Here is a 25201-nt window from a genome sequence, read left to right as displayed (position 1 = left end):
CTTTATACTTACACAAAAAATACCCAGATTCAGATGTCACTGGGCTCTTTTGGATACAGTCCTTTATAAATATCCAAAAATAATTTCTTTCCATACCCTGTATAGATACTTACATACAGTACATGTATATTGTACATTTGTATAACGGCAACGTATTCATTACTTTTACATTTTATGACTGTTTAACGAGTTCAATAAATCTAGTTTTTCATATGTCAAAGTAAAATACTCCAATCTATAAAAAACATATTATTTGACATCACTTTAGTTTTTTGTATGTAATTTGGAGAATTTTTAGTACTGGATGCTCTTACAGGTCGCAGCATTTATAGTTTCTGATCTATTGCTTTATGTCTTTTTCACCACAAGCTTATTTATTATCAAGGTCTGGACCCTGTCTAAGACACATATTGGGAATATCCAATGTTGCAATGTTTATTTGTTACATCTCTATAACTTACATTATGGCAGATGAAAATCTTTTTTATTTTGTCCTTTTTATTCTCTTTAGTCTTCTCCTTTCTATGAATCTTTTCCATTTCCTGCGCTGCCTTATTAAACATGATATGGATCCCTTTTGTTTGAACATCTTTTCTAAGATTTTAAATTCTTAATTCATCCCTATCAGTAAACTAGATTTCTAAAACATTTTAGAGCCATAAAAAGTGAAAGTAATATACTTTGATCCTATATACATGTAGGGCCAGATTTATCAAAATGTGAGAACAGAACTAACCATAGAAAAAATCATCCACTTTCTATTCTATCCTATTGGATTTTGAAAACCATCTTTATCGAATGGTGAACTCTAATTTGTACCTATTGATAAATATGATTCTAAAAATCCCATAGAATTGAATAGAAAGTGGGTGATTTATTCTGTGGTGAGCTCTATTCTCACATTTTGATAAATCTGCCCCTTAAAATAATAATAGGCACCCTAACTAAGGGGCAGATTGAACTCTAACTTGTACCTATTGATAAAATATGATTCTAAAAATCCCAAAGGATTGAATAGCAAGTGGGTGATTTATTCTGTGGTGAGCTCTATTCTCACATTTTGATAAATCTGCCCCTTAAAATAAGAATAGGCACCCTAACTAAGGGGCAGATTGAACTCTAACTTGTACCTATTGATAAAATTTGATTCTAAAAATCCCAAAGGATTGAATAGCAAGTGAATGATTTATTCTGTGGTGAGCTCTATTCTCACATTTTGATAAATCTGCCCCTTAAAATAAGAATAGGCACCCTAACTAAGGGGCAGATTGATCAAAATGTGAGTTTAAAGCGTAATAAATAAAAACTCACCCTTGTTTTATTCATTCCTATGCGATTTTTAGAACCGTCTTTTTCAATGGGTGAATGTTAAATATCACATAGGAATGAATAGCAAGAGTTTTTATTTATTAAGCTCTAAACTTACATTTTGATCTGCGCCTAATTCCTATATTACATTTTTAATAGTCAAATAGATTATAATCATTTTAATTGTAGAAAAAAATCCCTATAATGATGACTTATTTTTAGTTTGAATTTATAGGTTTTATAAATTCATTAAAAATTATAAATAAATTCAATTATAGGTCAAGGGGAATCATCTTCCCAAAGAGGGGTGTATGTCTTCAAATGCGTAGAGATTAAATTCCTTCTACATACTCACTGGAGGTCATTTATCAACACCGGGAAAATTTACCCATGGGCAGTAATCCATGGCATTCAAATTGTTGCATTCGTTGTTCTCCTTGCAGCTGGCTGAAAAAAGCCAATCACTGAGAGGTTGCTAGGGGGTTAACAAAGTATATTATTATGAAAATGGTTTATTTACATGAAGCAGGGTTTTACATATGAGCTGTTTTATGCAAAATATTTTTATAGAGACTTACATTGCTTGGGGGGTATAGTTTTCCTTTAAGTGTGACCTGCTGGAACCTCTGGACTCTAAGTCCCATGGAATACAGGGTGTATTCTTTGATAGCTAAAAAATGCTGATGTTTTGTGTAGTCTGTCATTTTTGTGAATGGCATTAGCCAATCACTAGTTGTGGCAAACATATTTCAGTGACTTCAAATTTGTATTTTCCAGCCAAAATACCACTACCATTAGTGGATGAAAAACAGGTGGAGAATGCACCAAATATATCACGTGTCTAAAGAAAACTCCATCCATGTGATTTTGATTGGTGTAAAACAAGACATTTAACAGACGCATTATTGCAGGCATGTTCAAACTCCAGCCCGCGGGCCAATTGAGGCCCATTTTCAATTTCTGACAGGCCCGCAGCCTTAAACAAAGATTCGCCCATTCAAGGACAGGCCCTGATAAAAATTGGCACCCAACTGGCCAGCCCAAGCAGAAATGAGTCGAGGCGTCTATCTTCCGGCTGTGCGCAGTGACCCAATCGCACGTTAGCGTGTGCGCGTGACATCACTGGACGTCGCTGGATTAGGCAGTAGTTCTCGCCGGAGCTGTTCATCCAGTTTTTCTGCAGGACTTGTGACTCCACCCACCATGACAGACTGCTGGCAGTTTACTACTTTAGGTGGCTGGTCTCAACATTTGAAGAGCCCAGAATGTGGGAACATGCCCACTCTATTTACAATGGTGCAAAGCTTGACCGAACATTTCAGCGCCAGATGCATCTCTGGTGATGAAAACGTATCATCTTTATTTTATGTTTGTGTTATGTCACCTATTGGCTTTTATCAGCGCCATTGTCTCCTATGACTAAATATGTCAAGACCGACTTGGAGTGATTTCATTCTAGAGAAAGAACATAATGCCATCTCACCTACTCCCTCTAGAACCAACTGCATTGGCCACTTTGGTGCCATCTCATGATGGATATCCATGGTCAGTTGTTTCATTTCCCCGCTAGTGGGTAAAGAACACCTGAAGGGGACCCATCCCACTGGGAACTTGGAAAGCCTTGAATAGTTTCCTATACTGGAGCTTGGGGCAGTCCTAGATATAATAACATGTGTCCAAATGCTTCCAGGTGTTAGTCACAAAACAACTCAGTAATGGTTCAAAGAATATGACACTGAATGGACAACCCCCACACATTTTCACCTCACCAAATCTGGCCCTCGTTGCAAAAAGTTTGGACACCCCTGCATTATTGCAGATACAACTTCTGAAATATAATTAAGCATTGTTGCATCATTGACATAACAATAAATGTTGAAGAAATTCCCGCATCCGTTGTGCACTAGTGCTGCAGTCCACTAATCAGTTAACTTCAACAAGAGAGATACCATGTAACAGAAAGGAGACTACGTCATTGGCAATATAAGTAGGTGGAAAATACTAATGGAGGGGAACCAGTCCCTGAAATAACTGTACCAAGAAATCTCCTCAAATAACAGGAGTCCTAGTAAAGAAGCCAAGAAATGCAACGTGTGTAAAGAAAATAAAACTGTGATCCTGCAGGTTTGGCATACAGCGGGGGATGAACCAATGACTTTGATTTAAATCGATAAAAATCCACAAACCCCTATTATGGATGTGAAACATGTAAAGGCATTGGGAACCAGTCAGTAAAACATTTTAAACTGTCTCCCTAATAAAAAAAATCTATCTATCATCTATCCATCTTCTCTATACACAAAAGGATAGCCCTTTGTCCATAAATGATGTGTGCTACATACATCTAAGGCACAAGATGCAATAATTTCTAGTAGTGATGAATGACATTTTTTGCCAAGTTTTGCAGTGAGAATGACACTCATAGACTCCAATGGGTGAAAGAAATTGTCGCCAGTAAACTGCAATGCATTTCGGAACATTTTCACCATTTTGCGAATTTTGGCCGAAGTGGAATGGCTCAAATTCGCCTATCACTACTCAGTAGGTAAGCTGAAAGCCCATCCAGTCCATACATTGAAAAGTCTATGAATTTGTTCAGGTTCCATACCCTTAGTATATTTGGGTGAACATTATAATGTAGCAAAGTGATGAGCAAAGATTTTGCCAAAATGCATTGGAGTCAATAGGAATCTCCCATTGATTTATGGAAGGTAAGGGGCAGAGTTATTTTTTCAGTGTAACAGGTCACTTTTTTTTTTACAGTGAAATAGACCACATGGCAAACTTTATAGTGTGGATTCACAAACATCTTCATGGGCAAAAATGCAAATTTTGCTGTGAAACTAAAAGTTCACTAATCCCTAACCATAAGGCACCGTGGCCCTCAGATGGCTCTGCATCCCTAGGAAATATAAAGCTGCATGATTACTTTGAAGACATTGATAAATACAAGTGTGATCGTAGAGAAAACATCTGCCAAACCTGTTCAAGTATTGTACTTTTGTTAGCAGCCAGAAAAGTAAATATCTACATAACAAGATTTTAATACACATGGGAAGTTTGACCTGAAGCCAGTTTGGCAGGCACAAGCAGAAGGCCTAGTATAGTAAATGCTTATATAGAACTTCAGAAAATATAAATGTGCATTTTCCCTAGCAATATTTGAGCTGCATGGGATTCCCAAATTACTCTGGCAAAAGTTGGCAAGGAGTTGATGGAGTGTCTGTCTATAGGGTTCTGTACATTATTCTGCCAAGTGTCTAGGAAATGTATTAACGTTAAAATCAATTGCAAGGTGACATTTATTAATGAAGCCTGTTAACCAACTGAGCAAAAGACAAATATATCTTCAATACTTGATGGTAAGGGTGGAAACTCAAGGTGGTGCAAATCGTGTTCACTGGTCCCAAACAACTGCAGATATGAGTTGTGAAATATATGAGAAGTACAGGTGTCTCTGCCGTCAGATTGTGCTTTTCCAATAATGCAATGTATACAGCAATACCACTAACCATTTCTGATCTTTTGTGATGTGCTTTGGCACTGACATGTTGCCTTTTTGTTTAGTAGGTCCAGGGAGCCTCATAGGTGCTGAATGCTTTTGTTCCACTCAGTCTGGAGGACATAATGATATGTCATAAAAATGGAATAGACTGGAACCTTGATATGTTCTTCTTCAAATGATACTTTTATGACCCCTATGCTACTGAAAGTATTAACAGCCTTATATAGATGCAATTAATTAATATGGTTGTCATGAAGTCCCTCGTGATTTATTCTGTTGGCTTTTTGGCCCATTGTATGGAGATCGTAGACAGCACTGTTCAAGAGGATACAGAGACAGTGGCTTGTATCTAGCATCTTGTATCAAATTCATAACTAGCTGTAACTCATGTCCCTGAGACATGTCCTGGTAAATGTGTTGAAAAGTTTGTGGACTGGACTTCTGGATGTCTGTCCCACCCCACCATTAGCTGTTGCACCTGTTTCTATTTTAAATCATTTTTAAAGGGCATGTAAAGTCTAAAATAGAATAAGGCTAGAAATGCTGTATTTTGTATACTAAATATAAACATGAACTTACTGCACCACAAGCCTAATCAAACAAATAATTTATGCTTTCAAAGTTGGCTACAGGGGGTCATCATCTTGTAACTTTGTTAAACTTCTTTGCAAGACTAAGACTGTGCACATGCTCAGTGTGGTCTGGGCTGCTTAGGGATCATCATAAACAAAGCTGCTTGAGTTCTGCATGGCTGGGAAGTAAGGCGGGGGCTCCCCCTGCTGTTCATAAGTATGATTGTTTCCCTGCTCAGTAGTAAGGGACCATCTGACAATTCCTATCCACAGCAGTATTTGAAGGGAGAATTTCACTGCATACAGTCAGGTTTCTTATAAAAACTGTACACTTTTTTTAATTAAAGTATATTGGAGATAGGTTTCTTTTTCATTAAAGAAAGTAAAAATGGGATTTTATTTTTTTGCCTTTACATGCCCTTTAACAGTTTTGGGCCATGCAGCACAAGGGGGCTCATTGACAAATGTGCCCATGGTCAGTGAGCCACTGCAACCAGTGATTGGCTTTTAATCAGCTGCAGGTAGAACAATGCATGCAACAATTTGATTGATTGTCACGGGTTCCATGGGCAAATTTACCCAGAGTTGATAAATTATCCCCCTATAAGGTGTTTTCTCCACCAGCATGCTCTTAAGTCTTGACATATATGAGCACCTGTAATTACTGCTAAGTATTTCATAGGAAAACTTCCACAGTCCCATGCAATTCACTCTCAAAACAAGTGCAAAAGAAAGCAAAGAGATTTATCAAATGTACATCTATCCAAAGTACATATGGCACATATTTTGGGAGTTGGCTATTTGTGGTGCTTGCCAATGCTGTAAATGGTAAGCCGCCCCTGTCAAGCTCTGGCATATCAATTGCCCTTTTTTAGTAGCAAATCTCACAGTCCATAATCCCTACTACAGTCATGTAACAAGTGTTGTTGCTAACTGGCCCAAACTTACCCATGTTACTGCAACACCTTATTGCTATTTTATTTTTAGGTGTGTGTATGTATTATATTCACAACATTAATCAACCATTTGTGGAATTTAAGTTGGATTATCTGCATCTCTGACTGTGCTTTGTCTTGGGAGAACATATTCTATCTAAGAAAGCTGTACCCCAACAGAGTGCAAGGTTTTGCACGACAGATACCAATAACTGCAAGTCTCTTGTTCATTCACTCTCCTTAACTGCATGACAGGTAAAAGAAGAAAAAAAACCTGCAGCTTATTCGCTTGTTGAGCTATTTTCTTACTACATGCAGATTTGCTGGAGGCAAATTAGAGCTGATATAATAATTGGCTTGCTCAGCCAGCTGCCTGCCTTATTTCAACTGATGTAATCATAGATCTGTTTCACTACACTTTTTTTATTCACTCAGAATCCTCTCCGCCTCTGACATGAGCCAATGCCTAGGTGTACAGCAGCAGCACGCTGATTTGCTTCAGTAGGAAAGTAAGGAGAAACTACTTCCATCTTCCACCAGCATTTTCCAACTCATCCGTGGCAGCCAAAGAAAGCTATCACCTAGCTTGTCTATTTAATACCAGCTGCTGAATACTGCCTGCATGACATTTCCAAGTGGGACACGGCAATATCGATACACTACATCCATTTCTTCACACTGCAGCAAATAGACATTGTAAGGCACAAGGCACCACTTACAGGTAAGTTTCAGAAAAGAGGTGAAAAGGAATTCGATTTGGGTTTTGTCTCAGGGCACATTCCATTTCCTAATGTTTTCTAGTTATTATGATATTGCATGCAGATAATATATTTTTAAATCTTATTTTTTTATACTGCCATACAGTTTAGTTCAAATCGTTTTGCGAGTTAAAGATCGCAGAAGAACTTACACTCTACTACGGGCCACAAAAGAAGAAAATAGTTTCCCATTTTTTAGTACTAATTGTCTTACTATTGCCAAAAAACTTGATTTTGAGGGCTTTTTAAATGCTGATATTTTCATAGTGGAATATTGACAGGTATAGCTCTGATAAAATCAAATAGGAAAGCCACCAGACTCCATGCTTTTGTGAGATAAGGCTAGTCATGAGCAGTTCATTCATATTATACATTATTTTCAGCTATGCAAAGAGCAAGTTGCGATTCAGCAAAAAATAATTACACAATGATTGGTGTAGAAAAAAAAATTCTTTACAATTCCTTGTAGCTTCATTTCTATATAATTGACACTTTAATGAATTTTAAACATGTGAAGTAATTTTGCAGACTTTTATATACTGCTGATAATTATTGACAGTGTCTGACTGGCCCACTGGGATACAAGGAAAACTACTGGTACCCAGTGGGCCCTCCTGCTCACCCAACTATTTGCTCTGCATGCCCATACCAAGGCCATCTCCCAATTCTATATGAGAACAAAGAGAAGTAATAGAGGAAAGGATAGAAGGTAATATATAAGGAGACGTTATTAAAAGAACAAATAAGAGAAGAGAGAGAAGGAATACAGTTTTGACAGAGAGTACAAACTATTTTCCTTCTCTCTTCTCTTCTGTGTTTAAAGTTTTTCTGGTGGACCCTTGGCACCCCAGTCTGAAATTGGCATTCGCGATTGAAAATGTTAGTTTTATATGAGAACAAGTACACAAGAAATGAAATGACATGGATACCAATGGAGTGTACACCACACCAATGCTGTCATTATATTATTTTAACTAGTAATGGGACCATTATTCCATGTTTAAAGCTGAATGATATAACATTTTTAGTTTCATACAAAGTCTTCTGTGCAGACATGGGAGTATTGCAGTGGAGCATCTGTCCTGCAAGTCTCATACTGACTCACTAGCAATATTTTGTTTTGTTAAGGGACCAATGCAGATAAAATCATGTCTCTAAGAACGAAAATATGTAAACAGGAAATATTCTCTGCCCTAAACAAATACATAACCAAGACTCGGTGATTCATTATGTCTCTGCCTTATTTCTCTACTACAAAAAAATGTAGCTAGTGGTTCATGACTAATGGGGTTATTTATTGTGTTTGTCTTTTCTCTAAAAATTTGAGTTTGTCGAGGTTAGTTCCACTAAAAACTAAATTTTTTAGAAGTGTATTATCCCCCAAGCTGCTAAAAGTCTGAATCTGAAAATACTCCAGCTAAAACCTGTCAAATTCATATAAAAGTAATCGTCCTTTAACCATTTGAAGATGTTTTTTGCATTCGTGATTTTCGCTGGTAAATTCAAGGTATTTGAGTTTTTTCCCCGATTGCATTCAATTGAGTACATTCAGATTTTTTCATACGTAATCAAACATTTGAGTTTGTTTAAATTGTGAGTTTATTCGAGGTAGGAAAAAAACATCACAAACCTCACAAATTCGACCTTTTATAAATAACCCCCTAAATCTATTTATTCCTATGGGATTTTTGTGTATTTATCAATGGGTGAAAGTTAGAGTTTCCCATTTGATAAATACTCTTCTAACAATCCTATAGAAAAGAATAGAAAGTGGGTGAATTTTTCTTGATACATCTGCCCCTTAGTATTTAGTAGTCTGGAAGGATCAAGGTGTAAGAATGGAATTGGAAGAGAAACCAAACCACTGCATCCCTTTGCATCTGATATGAGTATTTGCAGGTGATACCTAGTTCAGTTATCCCATAAATAGCCCTGTTGCAGCTCACAGCATGAAACTAAATTATTCTACAATGTAATAATTTGTGCAGATTGTCAGATGCAAAAGAGATATAGATGCATGGGAGAGACAATATCTTGAACTGTTCGATTCAATGATACCATAATCTGCTGCTCAAATGTGGATCATAAGAAAGTTTTTCCTGTACTCCGACTTTCTGTCTGTATTCCTCTCATCAACAAACTCTTATTATAAACTCTATCTGCTAAACAACTAGCACTGCCTCCAAAACCACTGGCAAATAAGGCTTGTAAGCAAAAAAGAAATCATATAAACTTATAACTACTATTTGTACTTCCCAAAAAATATAGCATTACTCAGTTCTACTGGTCCCCACTGTGTTAAATGGATTGTTCACCTTTGAGTTAAGTTTTAGGGGCACATTTACTTAGTATAAAAAACAGAATAAAAAATACTTTGAATTTCAAAGTATTTTTTTGGCAACTTCGACCATCGAATGGGCTACTTCAACCTTCGACTTCGAATCGAACGATTCGACCTAAAAATCATTCGACTATTTGACCATTCGATAGTCGAAGTACTGTCTCTGTAAAAAAAACTTCGACCACCTACTTCGCCACCTAAAACCTACCGAGCACCAATGTTAGCCTATGGGGAAGGCCCCCATAGGCGTTCCTACCAATTTGGGATCGAAGGAAAATCATTCGATTCGAAGGATTTAATCGTTCAATCGAATGTTTTTTCCTTTGATTGTTCGAATGTACTAAATGCGGTAAATCCTTCAACTTCAATATTCGAAGTCGAAGGATTTAACTTCGACAGTCGAATATCGAGGGTTAATTAACCCTCGATATTCGACCAATAGTAAATTTGCCCCTTAGTATTCCATAGAGAGTGATATTCAGAGACAATTTGCAATTGGTTTTAATTTTTTATTACTTGTGGTTTTTAAATTATTTAGCTTTTGATCCAGCAGCTCTCCAATTTCAGCAATATGGTTGCTAAAGTCCAAATTAACCTAGCAACCATGCATTGATTTTAAAAAGAGACTGGAATATGAATAGGAGAGAGCCTGAATAGAAAGATGTGTACTAAAAATGTAGCAATAATAATACATTTGTAGTCTTGCAGAGCATTTGATTTTAGATGGGGTCAGTGACCCCCATTGTAAAGGCTGGGAAGTTAGAAGAAGGCAAATAATTTCAACTATAAAAAAGAAAAATGAAGAACAATTGAAAAGTTGCTTGGAATTAACCATTCTACAAAATACTAAAAGTTAACATGAAGGTGAACCACCCCTTTATGATTTTACATAAAGAATCCCGATAATTATTTGTATTATCCGATGGATTGATAACTATAATTACAGACAAAGAAGTGACAAATTATTTCCACTGGGTGACAAGCAGTAATGCCTGTTATTATTGTGCAGCACCCAGTTTGCACCTAAGAAGCCCTTTACAATGGCAATTGGCACCCAGGCCCCACCTTACTACTTAATCACAAATGACAGGGTGAGACGACACGTGCAGCCAAAAGCCTTCTATACACGCTGCCTAATTCACAGAGAGCTGTGGGGGCATTTGAAGAAGTCCATATTTATAAAACATGTTCTTTGTTGTTCATGAAATATTAACTGAAGTCATAAAAATACTCAATATCTTGATTTTGTTTGAGCCATTAAACTCAAGACTGTAGAATTTCAGTAACCTAAAACACACTAGAAGCCTAGAATGATCAACGTTTATTGCTAATGGGTCAATACATTGGTTCAAATTGTAACTATTCTTAGTGACCCCCTAAAGTGACTCTTCTCCAAAATCTTAGCACTCGTATGTAATGGAAACTATTTTTTATGTACCTGAGCTTTTTGTACACTCAACTGCAAGACAATATGGATATTATCAACTGCTGGGCGCTATATATGGTACCTTCCTAGACTAAACCAAACTCTGGTCATTGATCAGGATACTCAGTATAAATATTTACATTAAAACAGAAGAGGTAATTCATGTTCACATCCAAGCTAATTGTTCTTTATGCTATTTTTCAAAGATTCATTAATTAGGATTTTAGTATTTAAAGTTGTACAGCAGTAAAAGATCATTTGCCTCCTTTATAAATTCATTGGGTTCATTCAACAGAGTAACAGATTGCGAGTAACGCATGGATGCCCTTGTAGCTTGCATGCTATTTAGACATACATTCAAGTAAAGGCCAACTTACACAAGGAGGAATGTACAGTACTTACGTATTGCAGCCATTATGTACAGAGTTGTCTTGTACCTCAATAGCACAGTTGTGCCTAGAGCTACATGTATGATAAATGATGATGATGATGATGATGAAAAGAAGGGGGGCATAGAAGCAGTATAACATTTGAATACCTTCATACATATCTCATATTATTATGGGTGCACATAGTTTGCACTAAATAATCATTGTAGAAATTTGTTCACGACACATAAGAATAATTTTATTTTGTTTAAAATAAGAATGAATACTCCTAAAGCAATTTATACAATCAAATGAGTTACATTTCCTAATCTGCCTGATCCATGCTTAGTATTGTACATACTCCCTATGGTGTAAAACATAGAAACCTTCTGCTACAAATGGCCAAAAGGTGTTTATTGATCAGTAATATTATCATACATATTGTTATACCCCTCTATCCAAAATGTCAACATTGTCCAAAACCAGCAAAACAGAATCCATGGCTGCATAACTAGAAGTTGTTGAGTCTATACCAGAGGTCCCCAACCTTTTTTACCCGTGAGCCACATTAAAAAATAAAAAGAGTTGAGGAGCAGCACAGTTCCCTAGTGCCAGAGAAAGACTGTGATTGGCTATTTGGTGGTCCCTATGTTGACTGGCAGCCTACAGGAGGTTCTGTTTGACATTACACCTGTTTTTTATGTAACTAAAGTCTCCAAGCCTGAAATTAAAAAGAAGCCCCTGCTTTGAGTCCACTGAGAGCAACATCCAAGGGGTTGTTGAGCAACATGTTGCTTGCGAGTTACTAGTTGGGGATCACTGGTCTATACCCTCATCCCTTGAGGCCACAGGTCCTACAGTATTTAGTAACAGAATCAGGCAAATTCAGGAAGCTCAATAGCGAATTTGCCTACATCCCTCTTAATTTATATGCTCCGAGGCAGAGAGAGTGCTTAAGGGTAAGGACACACGAGGAGATTCAGGGAGATTTTGTAGCCTGGCTACTAATCGCCTGGTCTTTTGAGCAACTATCTCCCTGAACTGCCTCAGCGTTTTTCCCCATAGGCTACAATGAAAAGTTGCCTGCGTTAATGCACACACGGCGATGCGTTTTCAATAGTTGCCTGAAATTGCCTCACTGAGGCAACTTTGGGCAACTATTGAAAACGCATCGCCGTGTGTGCATTAACGCAGGCAACTTTTCATTGTAGCCTATGGGGAAAAACGCTGAGGCAGTTCAGGGAGATAGTTGCTCAAAAGACCAGGCGATTAGTAGCCAGGCTACAAAATCTCCCTGAATCTCCTCGTGTGTCCTTACCCTAAAGTCAGAAATGACAGGGTTATAAGTGATTAATGCACAGGTTGGCCAATGTACTGGAAAGCCAGCACTATAATTTTCTAGGTAAATGTCTCTTGCTATAATAAAGAAGTCTTGAAAGAGCCAACTATTACTAATACATGTTACTAATACATGGCTCTTTGAAGACTTCTTTATTACTGTTCTGTCCTGTAAATACTGGCTGCTGATTGGATACAATAAGTGACTAGACTAGTAGCCAGTTTTCCACCTTTTATTATATAACCTTAATATTTTAGGTAATGGCAACTAAAGTAAACACCCAAAAACATCAGTAGCATGTGTAATTCTCCATGCAACACTTGAATTAGCATATTATACACAAGATAATAATAATATAGAATGGCACAAAAGTACCCCTCCCTGTTATTAGTGGCAGGAATAATAAATGGGTTAGCATTTGCAAGTCCTCTTTCTGTGGTCTTTGGTTGAGTATGGTTAATGCCAACTAGATATTACTGGGCCCCACAGCAAATTCAATTTTAGGGCAACCAACATTTCCAGAAGTTTTACCGATAGATATCCAATTTGCTCATTATTTGGGCCTCATTGGGCCCCCTATACATCCTGGACCCCTTGCAGCTGTAGTTAACAGTGGCCACATTTGCACCTGGGCATTAATCTATGGTAACTGCCAGAGTAAAACCTTAATCAATGATTGGTTGCTATTGATTTATGCTTAGGTGCAAATTTGCCCAGTGTTTATAAATGAGTCTCAACTTCTTGCACCACTGTACCATTTGCTACAAATAAAATGAAGAAAGGGGATGTGAGCAGAATATTTGTTTATTGTAAAAGAGTAATTCTTGAAATATTTTAAAGTAGTAGATATGGATTTAGTGGTAGATAAGTGTTGGTGGGTAATGAAGACAGCATTGCTTTTTGGTAATCTTCACTTTTGTGCTTGTCCATATATTGGGCAGGCCTGCTATACATTACTTGAAGGATATGGGATATAACTGGAACTGGCACTTATATGGCAGTGTCACCCACTGTAACCTACAGCACTTAATATTCTCCTATTTTTGTCTGTAAGTCCCTCCCATTTAGATTGTAAACTCTATGGAGCAGGAACCTCCATCCTTTTGTCTCCTTCACACTAAGCTATTAATCTTTATTGTAACTGTACTTTGTATTTATTATTATACTTTGTACTTATTTGTATTTATCATTGCAATGACCCCCTGTTTATTCTATTCATTTATTGTTCTGCTGTACAGTGCTGCTTTTTCAAGATGCACTATATAAATAAAAATACATGCATACAATGTTCCATCGAAGTTGTGCGCTCATGCGTACTCACACAAATCTTCTGTGATGACAAAATGCTTTACATTTATTCTGTCCTGCGCACACAAGTTTAAAATGTGCACACAAAATAATTTTTTTGCGCACATAGCCGAGGAGGATTTTGAGGGAACATTGCATTTATTTCTAATATGGTAAAACATAACTTCCCTGTGCAATCTAATGCAGCAGCTTCATCTGATCATAATACAGTATAATCAGAAGGGGGAATGGGCTGAATTAAGTTAGTGTTACATAGTTATATTTTCTTTACAGTTTATTAGACTCGTGCATAATGTGTGCATGGCTGGGCAAAGGCAGAGGCTCTGAACCTAACGTTTGCCAGGTATTAATTCTAAAACGACATTTCTTATTAAATATTATCCAAGATCTAACATTGTCCAACTTCTGTTTGCCTGAATATATGAAGATTTTGGTTAATAATTAATCAGATGATTTTAGATACATTTTTAGTGCAGAGGCCAAGAATAAATTTTACTTCTTACTGCTTTTTTTTTGCTATGAAAGAAGTTTACAGTGCATGGAATCATTGAATCAGTGACGTAACCATAGAGGAACAGGGTCTGCTTCCATAATACAGGGGCCTGTGGTGGGGGGTCGCAGATAACCTCTGATTATTTGCTTGACTTGTGACGCACGCTCGATCACTGGTGTGTCATGGGTGACCCTTGACTTCATTAAAAAAATTGTGGGAAGACCCAGTTAAACCACTGTATTAAATACTCTTGTATCACCTTTCAGTAATATGATGCTAAGAACAGATATATCATCATAGTTACTGAGAGCACTTGGTATCTGTCAGTTGGTATCAGTCAGTTGAACAGGGTTGTCTATTATTAAGGGCCACTCACAAACAAAAAATTTAAAGTTTTCCCATTGAAGAGAGTAATTAGTTATTCCTAGCTTGTATTAATCAAAAGCAGAAATCCTCATCTGTGATGGTTTCACAACACTTCATCAGTCTGTTAAATTACCTTTTAAAATGTTTATAGAATGGCTATTTCTAAGCAACTTTTCCATTGGTCTTCAGTTTATGTTTTTTATAGTTTTCTAATTATTTGCCTTTTTCTTCTTCTGACTCTTTCCAACTTTTTAAAGAGGGTCACTGGCCCTATCTAAAAGACAAATAATTTGTTATTGCAATTATTAATTATTCATCTTTTCATTCAGACCCTCTTCTATTCATATTCCAGTCTCTCATTCAAATCAATGGAAGGTTACTAGGACAATTTGCGCTCTAGCAACCTTGAAATTGCAAAGTGAAGGGCTGCTGAATAAAAAGCTAAATAACTGAAAAACCACAGATAATAAACAATGAAAACCAATTGCAAATTGTCTCAGAATATCACTCTCTACATCATAGGAAAAGTTGATTTGAAGGTGAACAACCCCTTTAAGTTCAGTGGAACGTTAGGTAATGCACAGGCCATTAAACAGAAAGTATGGTGAAGAATATACATTAATATTCTATAACAATAAGGATGACTGCAGCCACAATTGCAATAGTGCAAAAATGGACCTAGTCGTTTCACATATTGACACAATCTATTAAAGGTACAATGCTCCTAGACATGCTCCATACACTTTTTGTATATTTGCCCCAATAGCATTGTTTTCATGGTGGAGGGTGCTTTTTGTGTTTGGGGAGGCTTGTCTCCTTCACTGCTAGGATGTTTTGGCCTTGCCGCTTTGCATATTTGCCATAAACACATGGCATGACATAGAGTATCAGGAAATGGTAATTTTGCTGTGCTGATAACCATATCTGAACATTTTTTTAAAAAACTCAGTTTTAGAGTTTAACAGATAAACAGATATTAATTAGTTGCGCAACTCTGGTGGTCTTCCCCTACATTAGACTGGGTGTCCTATGGGCCTACACTGACAGTATTTAGTGCCAAATGGTACAGGCTTTTATTTAGGTCCATGGTAGAATTATATATGGTCTGATTGGAATTCTTCTAGATTTAGGCCCACAAGGGTCTTAATCCACCAGGCAAACTTCTGGTACTCTAAACCCTGCTATTTGTTGTCCTGTAGTTATGTAGTACATGGGATATTCACCAAACTGGCCACATGCTGAAGGGTATGGCTTCTTGTAAAACTAATGAAGCCCAGTGGATATTTACTTTGTTTCTATTGGTATCCCTACAGAAACAATCTCTATCTTTATTTGCAGTTCGATGGATGTTAAATAAACACGTTTCATCCAATTCTATCATATGGAATCTGATAATGAAGAGTTTTCTCCGGGGGATAATGAAATGGTGAACTCACAGTCCGGTAAAACACTTTCTTTATTATACAATAAAAGATGGATACAGTGTGCAATAATTTATATTAAACATTCTTCAAAGCAACTGGAAAAGCCAGAGCCAAGTTAATATTAACTACTATTGGGTAGATGAGCAATTACAATGAATGATTTAACTGGTCATCTTTGGAAGTCGTAGTTCATTCTGAGGGAAAATTAAATTCAGGACTGTCCAACTGGAAGCCCATGAGCCAGACTTTTTTATGACATCATCATCATTATTTTATTATAAGCTGGTGCACAGATGTGCTATATACTGATAAATTAACCCAAAGCATCAAAAGAGTTTAAAATTCTTGAGTTCAGGTCCCCACAGTTATAGGTAAAAAAAAAGATTTGGGACCTGTTATGCAGAATGCTTAGAACAAATCTTGCTGTAATTTGGATCTTCATACCACGTCTACTAGAAAATCATTTAAACATTTAGGGGGTTATTTACTAAAATCTGAACTTATTGCATAATATTAATAAAAAAAGCTTGACCAAACTCCCATGGCTGATTTTAGCTTATTTATTAATTTTAAAAACTCAATTTAATCAGATCTGAAAAAAACTCAATAAAATTCAGCAATAACTCACATCGTACAATTTTTTTTTTTTCTAAGTTCGATTTTTTCCCCTCAAAAGGTTGGATTTTCAGGCTAAACCCAGTGCGGACCACAATAACATCAAACTGGTATAGATGCCTCTTCTATTGACTTATACGGGACCTCAACAGGTCTCAGATGGCGGATTTTCAGATTCAGGCTTTTTGCAGAATAGGGGTATAATAAATCTCGAAAAAATAGAGTTTTTTATTCTCTAAAAATTAGAGTTTTCTAGTGAAAAAAAAAAAAGATTTCTCAGCTTGACCTTTAATAAATAACCCCCTAAATAAACCCAACAAGCCATTGGTTTGGCCCAAGTACAAGCTACTGTTTTATTATTACAAAGAAAAGGCAAATATTTTTTAATAATTTGGATTATTTGGATAAAATGAAGTCTATGGGAGATGGTTATTCTGTAATTCAGAGCTTCCTGGATAGTGAGTTTCCAGATAAGAGATCCCATGCCTGTACAAAGCATTTTATGCTAGTCACAAGGATAGTATCAGTTAATGAATATCAGAATTCATCCCTGATATCACTGTAAATTGGTCTTCAGCAGCCATCCACTCAGTTTGGGAACATCTGCACTACATGCAGAAAACAAATGACATTGGCTCAGTTAAATGGTAGCTGTTTGCCTCATAGTTAGGAGGAGTCTTGAATTACAAAACCTTTTAGAATATGAGTAACAGACAAACAGCTAAGTAGTAAGGAAATCATGCAGATTAGACACTTGAGATCTGTGATATCACAGGCCTCCACCTAGTGCCCCTCCTATAGTCAAGGCAGTGTTAAATCCCATACAACTCATCATCATTCTTCTTTATAGCTGACTTGTACAGCTGACTTGTCAAACCTACAATGGGCGTTTGCCATATATCCTAGGGCATTTTGAAATGCAAAGATCAGTTGGCTTTATTTTGAGATGCTTTTTTATAATTCGTGAAAACTTTATGTGCAATATTTAGGGGGTATGCAGATCAGAATCTGACCATACAGATCATTATGGTGCAGTAGGGGACAGTAGTATGATAGAAAACAAAAAGTGTATTCTAAGGCATAGGTCACATTGACCCATTCAGAATACAGACTTTGTTTTAGAAAAAAAACGATCTTATAATCACATACCAAGAGATGAAAATACTGTAAATCTCAAGGAACATTAAGAATTTCATATCATTATCAGGTTGGAGCTTGTCAGAATTCAGTATCTGAATAGAACGTAAATATTTTTTCTTGTGCTAATTTATGTCTTTTGGAGAGCTTAAATGCAGGTGAAAAAAAGCCACTACCTAAAGTATGAAATACCATGTTACATAATACTTTTAGATTTAGATTTAAAAGTTAAAGCATTATTTTACTAGAAAACATTCAGTATGCAGTAGGGATGCACCGAATCTACTATTTGGGATTCTGCCGAATCCCCGAATACCAAACCGAATTCGAATCCTAATTTGCATATGCAAATTAGGGGCAGGAAAGGAAAAAGTGGAAAAAATTCTTCTTTGGACGAAAAGTCACGTGATTTCCATTTACAGAATCCGAATCCTGCTGAAAAAGGCCGAATCCTGGCAATATCCCCAAACCAAACCTGGATTCAGTGCATTCCTAGTATGCAGGTACAGGATCAATCAGGACAGGTACACAGTGTAGGTATGTGCCTAGTAAGTAAAGCTGGGGGGCACCAGGCACATACCTTCTCTGTTTCCTACCCCTAGTCCGGTCCCCATTTCTCCTCACTGGCTGTGAGTGCGCGTGCTTATTCATGCGTGTGCGTAAGCTTATTTGCCATTGAGCCTGTTCTGACATGTGCCCAGATTGCCTAGGGCACCTGGCCGGCCTGGCCCAGCATTGGGATCTATTATCTGTAATGCTTGGGACCTGGGGTTTTCCTGATGATAGATATTTCCGTAATTTAGATCTTCATGCCTTAAAGTTAAACTGACACTAAAAACTACTTTTTAAAGTGTATTAAAAGTTACCTATAGGTCATGTTGATTGTTTTTCCTGAGAGGTTTGTTTTTGTAAGTGAAGTGTTAGTTGAAGTTCTTAAACCTGACTGTTTTGCCAATCTGTCAGTTTCTGATGCTAACAGACTCCTGCTACACAAATATGGCAGCCCCCTCATACAGGAACATGGGGCATCAGACAGGTAATGTAAAAGCATTGTGCAAATACTTTATGGCAAAGTTATAAGTAGCTTTCAAAAGCAATATTATGTTAGATGTAAAAAAAAAAGTTCAATTTCTGGTGTCTGAATCTCTTTAAGTCTGATAAAAATCATTTCAACTTTAAATAATTGTTTTGCCACCAATATGGATTCATGCAGCCTAGTTACAATCAAGTACAAGGGACTGTTTTATTATTACAGAGAAAAAGGAAATAATTGAAAAAAATGTAATTAAACTGGACTCTACAGGTGATGGCCTTCCCAGAATTCTGTGCTTTCTGTATAACGGGTTTCCACGTAACAGATTCTTATACACTAATGAGAGCAAATGTTTGTTTTCAAAAGCAGATCACTAATAAGTTTATCCCAGGTATTGTGTAACTACATCTTCAGCATAATATAGTTCAATGACAACAGTGAGACTGATTGATAGGCTTTCCTGTTGGACATGTAAAATACCAGATTTCAGATTTTCATAGTAACATAGCAAGTTAGGTTGGAAAGAATGTTCATCAAGTTCAACCTTTTAAATCTATATATAACCTGCCTAACTGCTAGATGATCCAGAGGAAGACAAAAAAAAACATTTGAAGCCTCTCCAATTTGCCTCAGACGGGAAACTATTCCTTCCTGACTCCAATATGGCAATTGGACCAGTCCCTGGATTATTATATGAATTAGGGCCTCATCGGGCCCCTATACCTCCTGAGGCCCAGCTGCAGGGTCTGCTTCCTCTGTAGTTACGCCCCTGCTCTAAATTACTGAAAGGTCATCTCCCAGAGAGAAAGGAACTCACATGTCCCGTCCTGGAGGTCACGCATCCATTGTGCCCATTCCACGATTTGTGCAGGCCTCCTCCTGCTGGTCTCCATTCCAGTGGACATAATGTATTGGGGGTTTAGTAGTAGAGAAAGCCATCCCACACTCAAATCAAAATTCTAGCTTTATTGGGATATTTAAAACCAACAACAGGCATCTATTTACAGATGTACTTCTACCCTATGACATGTGTGGTCACCTGACCCTTCTCCCATAGACTCTATTTTATCCAAATAATCTAAATTTTTAAAACTGATTTCCTTTTTCTCTGTAATAATAAAACAGTACCTTGTACTTGATCCCAACTAAGATATTATTAATCCTTATTGGAATCAAAACCAGTCAAACCAGTCTATTAGGTTTATTTAAGGTTTAAATGATTTTCTAGTAGACTTAAGGTCCTCATAGACGCGACGATTCTTCTTGCCGAACGACCGATTTTAGGGAAGCCCGACCAATCCTTCGAAATTATCGTGCGGTTAGTGGTATTCGAACGATCGTACATCTTTCGATTTTTCGGCCGACATCTGTCAGGAAATTGATCGGCCAGGTCAAAAAATCTTTGTCGGTCCCAGTGCAATCGATCTATATTTGCAGGGCCAAGCAGGCAGCTCCCCTTTGTTTTCCTGGTAAATTGGTCTTTTTAGTTGATGGTAGATTCGTACGATCGTACGATCGTTCTGAGAAGATCGTGGTCTCACGATCAGGATCTGATCTTTTAAAAATCTCAACATCTATGGCCAGCTTTAAGGAATAAAGATCCAGATTACGGAAAGATCCATTATCTGGAAAAACTCCAGGTCTAGAGAATTCTGGATGCCATACCTATATTGAGTTGGGTGTGGGAATTAGAAAGCATGTTTATGATCCCTAGGATCCCATTAGGTAGAGAATTTAGCTCCTGAAAATGGTATATGTTTCTGCCACATTGTCACTGGTATCCAGTGCAATCTAATTTCTACACTGCCTTTAAAATATTTTAGACAATATCTCTGTGTTCGTCATACTAAAAGTTAGGTGGAAGGTGAAATACCCTTTAACTCATGAAACATAAATTAATCTCAGTCTGGAACAAGCTAGAAACTGAATTTTCATGGCAGAACAAGAGCTTTTATAAATGTGTAATCTTTTCAGTCAGAAATTGGGAGCAAGAGCATCTGGAATGGTTTTATTACCACCTTTAAGGCAGGGAGGGGATGATAAGTGTTCCATATAGACTTCAGCAATTCTCTTATGCTTACATCCCAGCCCAAAGGCAAGATGGTGTGGCATAGGGTTTTATTAATCCACACTTCATGCAAGTGATCTTAAAATACATCAGCCCTAATGCTCATTGGTGGTGAGGTACTACATGTAATACACTGCTACAGGGACTGATTATTTGAATGGGGGGATGTAGAGGGTTGAAGAAGGGAAAAGACTGTTGCAAAGTACCATGGACAGCTGACTTTTCAGAGAGCTGCTACAAAAGCAAGAGCGGCTCTAAAAAAAGCAAGAGCCATTCTAAAATAACTCTAATCTCAGAATACTTTACTATGCCTATCTGAAAAATGTTATGTAGCTACAGGGGAAAAGGGCATTACATCATACAAAGGCATTGATTGACGTTTCTTTACAATTATAGTAAATCTGATAAATCTGATTCAATTTATTGCATTATATATATAAATATTATATATATTATTATTTATTATATATTATATATATTTATGTGTTCAAGGAAATTGTCTTTTGGGTAGCTGTAGATACCTGATCTGATGAACAAGTACTTAACACTGCTTTTTTTCCATAATCGTTACACTGATCTCATAAAGAGACCTAAAGAGACACTGATCTTCGAGAGAACAAACTGTTTTGGAATTAAGTTTCCTTTAATTATGATATTAATGTACTATATATTTTACATACTTACACTTCTTGTCCTTCTTGCCCTCATTTGCTAAAAAGGAGCCTGTTTCTATAACAGACAGTGGCATAGTAAGGTCAAGGTTACTTGGGAACTCTTGCTTAGGCATCCTCAAGATATGGGCAATGGGCAAGGAGTTTTTGTCCACCGCACGTCTCAAAAGGACATCATCTTGACCACTTTTTGGTATATGCGCTTCACCAGTTTTCCATTATAAATTGTCCATCCAAGGCTTCTGACTCCTTAGGAGTATAGTTCTAAGAATAAGAATAACTAGCACAGAAAGGGGTTATTTTAAAACAATCATGGCTGTTCTGACTATAAAGAACATAAATGCAGCAGATGAATAAGGCATTATATGTTAAAGTTTGCAAATATGTTAAAGTGAATATTTCTATAAACATAATATAACTCCTACATTTCAATATTACATATTTACATATATATGACTTATATATTTCTCCTTAATATATATTTATAGCCCCTTACAATCATGGTGTTCAACCAATTACATGTAAGATTTAACAAATCTCCGGGATGATTATTCTAACAATGTATATCTCAGATTACAAACCCTGCCCCTATTAAAATATCAATTGCATCTAACATACAAGGTGAAAACACACTTTAAGATACATGTCACAGAAAGCAATTAATTACAGAGCTTAAATACCAGGCGATTCCCAGCAGGTTGGTGGGAGTGACTGGGGATTGGCTGATAATTGATGTTCAGAAAAGGCACAGTAGTCCCCATTTTGGAATATTGTACTGAGAAGGCAAAACAGGAGAGAATGGGCATATAGCACTTTCATGTGGGTTTGTGCCACGCCTAGTATAAAACAAGCTGTCGCAGCCAAGAACAGAAATGATTAGGGTGGAACAAGGAACACGCCTCTGTAGTAAAGAGGGAAATATGGTACAGGATCCCTAAGTGAACCAAAAAAAGTGGCACTGGGAGTTGTTCTTTAAAAAGAGCAGGAGAGGAATGTACAGGTAAGACCACTCATCCAATGCCAGCTCTATGACAATCCTCTAAAAGGTCTCGACAAGTTCTGGCACTTCATTTTGCTTATGCCAGTACAGGGAGTGGCCCAGTTGGCCAAGGCAATGACTGTATTGTCTGGAAAAGTCTAATAATGCCTTTGTCAGCACCTTGTGACTTTAAGAAAATAATTTTATCTCCAGGTGCTCTAGGCACTAAAAATTAGATTGCAAGCTCAGTGTGTCTAGGACATGTTGTACCTAAAGAAATCCTTTCTGCAATCCTTTGTGAGATGTCTGTTACATAAATGACTGCTGAATTCAGAGCAGATAGGTAATTACAAATACATTTAGCAGTTCATTATTATTTCACAGTAAGACTTGGCCCAGCAATTAGAATGCATCAGCTGTGGAATGTACCATTGCTTTTTTGTATTTCCATCCAAACAAGGGTTGTCCAAATCCTTGTTAGCTTTTGTATTTTTCTATAACTGTTTTGATAAAATATATTGGTGTAAGTGATAGGGGAGCCTTATTTATCTGTATTTTGTATGTTCATAAGAGTAGGAGTTACAATTAAAAGTCATTTATAGAATTAAACAGCACAATAGATGGGGGGAGCATGTTGTCATTGAGAATCGTAAATTCATTGCATAGGGTTGGAAAGCAGTCGTTTTTAAATATAGAACAGGCATAAAAGCAGCCAGGAAATGAGGAAGGCTGAGACCCCCTTTTGAGGGGGTAAGTACAGGGGCGGTGCACCAATGAAGCGAGTTGAGAAGCAGCACCCCACAAGTGACATGGGTGGTGAAAAGCCTCTCCTGGTAACTTTAAGAGCCAAATTTCTGGTTCAGCTCTTCTAGTGTAGAGAGCACAATTGCGCTCTCTGCACTAGAGACATGGTCCCCCTTGGACCCCCTCTGAAAAGGTGAGCCCAGGGGGGAGAGAGGGTGGCAGCATGAAAGCCACATCAGGGCAGCAGAGGGGTAAGGAATGCCCCTGGGTAAGAACCACTTAACTATAATCTCCAGAATCCTGAAACAGCATTTCTAGGGTGTAGTGGAGGGCAGCAGGTTGCACATACTTTCTATGATCACTAGAAATATCTTACAATTGTTGCAAAATAGATTAGAAATTTATGATATATATTTTGTGCAAGGGCCTCTTTAATGGCAGATTAAATTACCTTGGTGTCTAAAACTACCCCTATTGCCCTATTCTGGAGTTGTTGTGGGTTATTTGCCCAACTTGATCTCTTCTCTTGTGGGTTTTCTCTTTTCCTTTCCCCTTCTCTTGTTTTCTTTCATTCATCCCTTCTATATAGTGCTACTTGTGTACACAGGAGGAAAACTATTGCAATTAATAAATATACAGAGTTATGAAGATGAAGCGCCATATACTATTAGAAACAGTATTTTGGAGGTCCCTGACCCTCAGGACTTCATTTTGGCAAGAGCTAAAAAAATTATATTGTGTTGCTCGCAAATCTGGAAGCCAATGCTGTATGGGGTATATTTATCAAAGAGTGAAGTTAATAGTGAAGTTCCGCCACTAGAGTGAAATTCCGCCACTCCCCATTCATTTCTATGGGATTTTTATAGGCGTATTTATCAAAGGGTGAACTTTCACTTTCACCCATTGATAAATACGCCTTTCAAAATCCCATAGAAATTAATTGAGAGCTGCGGAATTTCACTCTAGTGGCGGAACTTCACTCTTTGATAAATTTACCCCCAAGTGTTTCTCCTGTGCTACACTAAGCATAATACAAACCAATGGGAAGACTTAGTAGCAGCTGTAAATCAGAGAGGTGCAGTGTTGCAGGCCCTGAGAATTTGATCATAGCCACTTATCCAGTAGATCAATGTAACAGGTCACATTGCTGCATTGCTGTATTTGTGACCTAATATATTTTACTCAGTGGTGGTTTAGCCCACAAATACATATTTAAAAGCCCTTCCAGAATTTCTACTTGCCACATAAAGTAGCTCCTCAAAATCGGCTGCACCCCAGTTCAACTATACCCTCAGCACTTAAGCTAGTTACTCCCATGGTAATAAATATGTACTGTCTCTGTGTAATAAAGGCAGCTAATAGTCATGCTACCATCCTAGAATTATAAACACATTACTCACATGTAATGCAATATATGTCAAGCATAATAATAGAACTACCTAATTTTTTTGAAACTAATAATATGTACCAGCAGACAAGGATTTTTATTGCAGTGATGTATACATTACAATAGAAACTAGGTTATTGTGTGGTGGGCCTTCCATGGTTTCATACAATTATTTTAGAAACTAGGTTATTGTATGGTGGGTCTTCCATGGTTTTATACAATTATCTATACAAATAATTGTATGTATATATATATATATATATATATATATATATATATATATATATATATATATATATATATATATACAAACTACTGGATAGGTGCACTGAGAAAACAATGGAAATGCCTAGGTGCTGGAACATATATCAAAATCTATAGAGCAGAGAAATCCGCACTCATAGGTCTTTTGTAAAGAAAAAAA

The 25201-nt window shown here is 37.1% G+C and overlaps 1 protein-coding gene across 1 annotated transcript in view; it reads left to right on the top strand.

Annotated features, from left to right (window-relative positions):
• The first annotated feature begins 6712 nt into the window (after window positions 1-6712).
• The window catches only part of foxn1.L (forkhead box N1 L homeolog), a 55438-nt gene continuing 36949 nt past the window's right edge, over window positions 6713-25201 (top strand). The window contains exons 1-2 of the mRNA XM_018246133.2: window positions 6713-7041; window positions 16058-16161. Coding sequence (XP_018101622.2) covers window positions 16101-16161 — 61 coding nt within the window. The 5' untranslated portion in view covers window positions 6713-7041; window positions 16058-16100. The remainder of the gene's footprint in view (window positions 7042-16057; window positions 16162-25201) is intronic.

Source organism: Xenopus laevis, chromosome 2L, assembly GCF_017654675.1.
Source record: "Xenopus laevis strain J_2021 chromosome 2L, Xenopus_laevis_v10.1, whole genome shotgun sequence".
NCBI lineage: Eukaryota > Metazoa > Chordata > Amphibia > Anura > Pipidae > Xenopus > Xenopus laevis.
This window is presented reverse-complemented; position numbering and strand designations above follow the sequence as displayed.